The following is a 4,510-nucleotide window of genomic DNA, read 5'->3' as shown; positions in this document are numbered from 1 at the left end:
TCCTGTAGAAACTTTTATCTTTCATTGAGAAAAGCAAATTATTCTTTTGATTATAGGCATGGGGAAAAAATAACCCTGCAATTACTGTGAAGATAAATGCTAAAATTATCCATCAAATTTTATTTTGATGCAATATCAGCTCGGAATAAAAATCAACGTTTGGTTAAAATAATAAAAAGTTGATGGTTCTGGGAGAGATGATTTGAAGACGAGGAGGAAAATCTATGGGGAAAAGGTTTTCAATCAGCCGTTTACGAATCCCACAAGACCGGAGTGTAAAATTGAGCTACATGAGTGGTTATCTCCCGAGAGGAGTCTGCTAAGAGAAGGGAAACTTTAGCTTTGCTAAAATTATCAAGGTTCCTAGCATTGCTTAATCATATTATTGCAAGTAATAGTTGTTAAAAGCAACTCAGGTTTCAACTTTTGACTCACTCTTTTTGGGGGTTATCAAAAAACTACAACAACAACCCCAAATTATCTCACCCAGTATTCTTCTGAGACTTCCATCCAGAGAAATCTGACTTGCGTGTTTATAGAAAAATATTACCATCTTCAATCTTCTCCATCTTCCGTTTCCAGGCAAAGTGAACATGACCCAGGAGTTTATGCGCTTCAAATGGGGTAGGTACCTTTTATGGACGAAAAGAGCTTTCGAAACGACCTGTCCTCTCCAATTCCTTTCCCTCTTTTTCTTCTTCCAGGTATCGGGCGCATCTTGGCCGAATGCCGTGTCCACCCCATTATCCTGCCGCTTTGGCATGTAGGTGAGACTCGAATCGGGGGAGAGGAACGAAATTGGGGAAGGGGCACCCAGGGCAGAGAAAGAAGCAGTAGAAGTAAATTGAGATTGTTGGATACACAAAAGGGATGGGTAGGGTGCCCAACCTCTAGGTACTAGCTGGAGATCTCCTGCTATTACAACTGATCTCCAGCCGATAGAGATCAGTTCCCCCAGAGAAAATGGCCGCTTTGGCTGTTGGACTCTATGACATTGAAGTCCCTCCCCTCCTCAAACCCTGCCCTCCTCAGGCTCTGCCCCCAAATCTCCAGATATTTCCCAACCCAAATCTCCAGATATTTCCCAACCCAGCTGGCAACCCTAATTATTAGGGTTGCCAACCTCCAGGTGGTGGCTGGAGATCTCCCGCTATTGCTACAACTGATCTCCAGGTGACAGAGATCAGTTTCCCTAGAGAAAATGGCCTCTTTGGCCATTGGAAACCTCCAGGTATTTCCCATCCTAGAACTGGCAACCCTAGAGATGGGGCCTAATTCTCTAATCCGGAGAACTGGGTTTGATTCCCCACTCCTCCACATGAACAGTGGAGGCTAATCTGGTGAACCAAGTTGGTTTCCCCACTCCTACCCCCGAAGCCAGCTGGGTGACCTGGGGCTAGTCACAGCTCTCTTAGATCTCTCTCAGCCCCACCTACCTCACAGGGTGTCTGTTGTGGGGAGGGGGAGGGAAGCTGGTTTGATTCTTCCTTACGTGATAGAGGAAGTTGGCATATATAAACCAACTCTTCTTCTATTACCTGGAGGTTGGCAAACCTAAGTAAGTCTGAGAGGAAGGGTTGTAGGTCCTGTCTGATGACCCCAGGCCTAAAAGGAGATTGGAGCATCAGTGGAGAGTTTCTAAGAAGCTTCCACACAATTGAGCTGCCGAGAGAAGGGCTCCCTTGGACAACTTGCGCTCATGTCCCTCGGACACGAGTTCCTCTGTAAGGCACTGCAAGAACTCCTGAGAGCATGGATTGCAAGGCTACATTGTTCTTGAGTATAGTTGCCCCGTGAAGATTCCTTTCTTCTGGCTCTTCTCGAGGCCCTTGCCCAAATCCCCCCTTTCGGCTAGCTCCTCAGGAGACGCACAAGAATCCTGTCCCGCAACAAATCCAGTCTTCAGGATTGGCGTCTTCACTAGATGGTCTGTATGGCCCCTTCCAACTCTGTGGTTCTATGATTCTATAGATGAGGACAGAATCGAGCGGGTGCAGAGGAGAGCGACGAGGAGGATCAGGGGCCTGGAGACCAAGCCCTACTACAAGGAAAGGCTGAGGGAGTTGGAAATGTTTAATTTGGACAAGGGGGTTGAGCAGGGGGTTGGACTAGATGGCCTGTATGGCCCCTTCCAACTCTGTGATTCTATGATTCTATAGTGCCAGAATCGGAGCCGACTGAGGTTTTCTCCCTCTTTCCCTAGGAATGAACGACGTGCTTCCCAACGCACCCCCTTATGTGCCTCGCACTGGGCAGGTAAGCATCCAAGATGGAACCGGCGTTGGCTTTTCTGAAAGAAAAAAAAAAAGGAACGAGTAGATTCTGAGTGGCAGAGATGTGGAGGGTTTGGAGAGGACGAGGAAAGAACTTCCCGCACCTCCAATTCGGTGTGTTTTTTTTGGTGTATGTTTTTTTTTGTTTTGTTACAGAAAATCACTGTGCTCATCGGGAAGCCGTTCAGTGCTCGGCCCTTACTGGAGCGATTGCATGCCGAGAACAAATCCACCGTGAGTAGAATCATAGACTCCTAGAGTCGGAAGGGGCAATAGAGGCCATCTAGTCCAACCCCCTGCTCAATGCAGGATCAGCCTAGAGCATCCCTGACAAGTGCTTGTCCAGCCTCTGCTTAAGGACTGCCACCCCAGACAGGACCCGTCCTTGCTCTTCTGGCTCTATCGATTCATTAGCTCGTGCCCTCTTGGAATGCCGCTTTTATGAGGAACTCAGATCACGTTATATCTCTCCCCTTTTAACATATAAATCGAATGCCTCTGTGTCTGACATAATGCCTTTTTTATTAAGTGACAGGGATCCCAAGGCTACACTGTCAGTGGCGAGATCTATTTCAGTCCTTATATCCCTCAAACGTTAGATTTACGCTGCTCAATATCAATGGATCAAGGAGCTTCTAAGGGATAAAGGAAAGGAAAGGAAAGGAAAGGAATGACTGCCAGGGAGGGGGAGCTCACCACCTCCCGAGCCAGCTGATTCCGTTGTCAAACAACTCTTACTGGCTACAGACGAAGCCAGCGGGGTGACCTTGGGCTAGTCGCACTCTCTCAGCCCACCTGCCTCACAGGGTGTCTGTTGTGGGGAGGGGAAGGGAAGGCGATTGTAAGCCGGTTTGATTCTCCCTTAAGTGGTAGAGGAAGTCAGCATATAAAAACCAGCTCTTCTTCTTCTTGGAACTCTGTCGACCGTGGCTCCTTCTCCTTGCAGGTGGAGATGCGCAAGGCGTTGACGGACTTCATCCAGGAGGAGATCCTGGCGCTGAAAGACCAGGCCGAGCGGCTTCACCAGACCTTCAAGCTCCAGAGCTAGCGATGGGGCCGGGATGAGCGTCGGGGGGCCCTCCCGCCGGCACACGGATTGCACGCTCTCGGGACAGGGATCACAAGCGGTCCGTGCATGGGACACCTCTCCCCTTCGCCCTTGAGCGGGGCCTTCCCTCTCTGCCACCCGTTGCCCATGCCTGGCCACCAGGGGACGGCGTCGCATGCAGGGGCTGAGATGAAGACTCCCCCTGCACCTTCTGCAGCCCCTCCTCAATTGTTTCTGTGCCTCTCCACCTGGGGGAACTCAGAACCGTGACTGTGCCTGGCCTTTTCTTGCCAGAAGTTAGTGGTGCTGGAGGGGTGGGGGGCTCACGTTCTAGGGGGTTAGTGGGGTGTGGACGCAAGCAGGAGTAAGAGATTTGGGGAGGGGGTGTAAACGAGGGCCATTTATGCCTGGGAAGCTTTGCCTGGGAGGTGCATGTTTTCCCCATCCGAATTCTCAAAACTCTGCATGGGGGCTTATTTTGGAGTTTTGAGAATTTGAATGGGGAAAATGTGCATCTAGAGAGCGGCAAATCCAAGGCAAAACCTCCCAGGCATAAATGGCCTAGAGCTTCCCTTCCCTCCTTGCGGTGAGCTTTCCTTGCCCTGGCTCCCTTTGCTCGGTGGCTTCTGGGAAAACGGGTGGGCGTCTATTAGCCTCCCTTCACTGGAGGAGATCGGTCCAGAGGCGGTTTTTATATTTCGCGTCTTTTTTCCAGTAAATAATTCCAAACCATCCTGCAGCCTCGGCTGGTTTTTGTGGAGGTGGGGCAGAAGGGGGGCTGGAGGGGTCTCTCCACAGGGGCATTGGACTTGTGAGCAGAGGGGTGAGGGCGGGGTGTAGCGCTCCTCTTTTCAGCGAGATGCCAGCGAAGGGGACCCACCTACACCCGTAGCAGAGACCTGTTGGTACCAAATGGGCCACGCATAAGGTTGCCAGGTTCCTCTTTGCCACAGGCGGGATGTTTTTGGGGCGGAGCCTGAGGAGGGGCGGAGTTTGGGGAGGGGAGGGATTCAAGGCCATAGAGTCCAATTGCCAAAGCGGCCATTTTCTCCAGGGGAACTGATCTCTATCTGCTGGAGATCAGTTGTAATAGCAGGAGATCTCCAGCTAGTACCATCTCCAGCTAGTACCATCAAATTCCATCAATCCAGGAACAATTTAAAAAGGCATAATAAAAGTCATACATTTT

The 4,510-nt window shown here is 50.3% G+C and overlaps 1 protein-coding gene across 1 annotated transcript; it reads left to right on the top strand.

Annotated features, from left to right (window-relative positions):
- The first annotated feature begins 224 nt into the window (after window positions 1-224).
- TAFAZZIN (tafazzin, phospholipid-lysophospholipid transacylase) lies at window positions 225-3,347 on the top strand. The gene is made up of 6 exons (XM_056850302.1): window positions 225-275; window positions 540-624; window positions 705-767; window positions 2,204-2,256; window positions 2,430-2,507; window positions 3,220-3,347. The coding sequence occupies exons 1-6, from the start codon at window positions 225-227 to the stop codon at window positions 3,319-3,321; spliced, it is 432 nt and encodes a 143-aa protein (XP_056706280.1). The 3' UTR covers window positions 3,322-3,347.
- The last annotated feature ends 1,163 nt before the right edge of the window (window positions 3,348-4,510 follow it).

Source organism: Euleptes europaea, chromosome 1, assembly GCF_029931775.1.
Source record: "Euleptes europaea isolate rEulEur1 chromosome 1, rEulEur1.hap1, whole genome shotgun sequence".
In the NCBI taxonomy this organism is placed as follows: Eukaryota; Metazoa; Chordata; class Lepidosauria; order Squamata; family Sphaerodactylidae; genus Euleptes; species Euleptes europaea.
Note: the sequence above shows the minus strand (reverse complement) of the source record. Positions and strands in the feature narration are given on the sequence as shown.

Coding starts and splice junctions, on each gene's coding strand:
- TAFAZZIN (XM_056850302.1), top strand. CDS start 225: ATGGGGAAAAGGTTTTCAATCAGCCGTTTACGAATCCCACAAGACCGG. Junction 2,257..2,429: donor ATGTGCCTCGCACTGGGCAG/GTAAGCATCCAA, acceptor GTTTTGTTACAG/AAAATCACTGTGCTCATCGG. Junction 2,508..3,219: donor ATGCCGAGAACAAATCCACC/GTGAGTAGAATC, acceptor TTCTCCTTGCAG/GTGGAGATGCGCAAGGCGTT.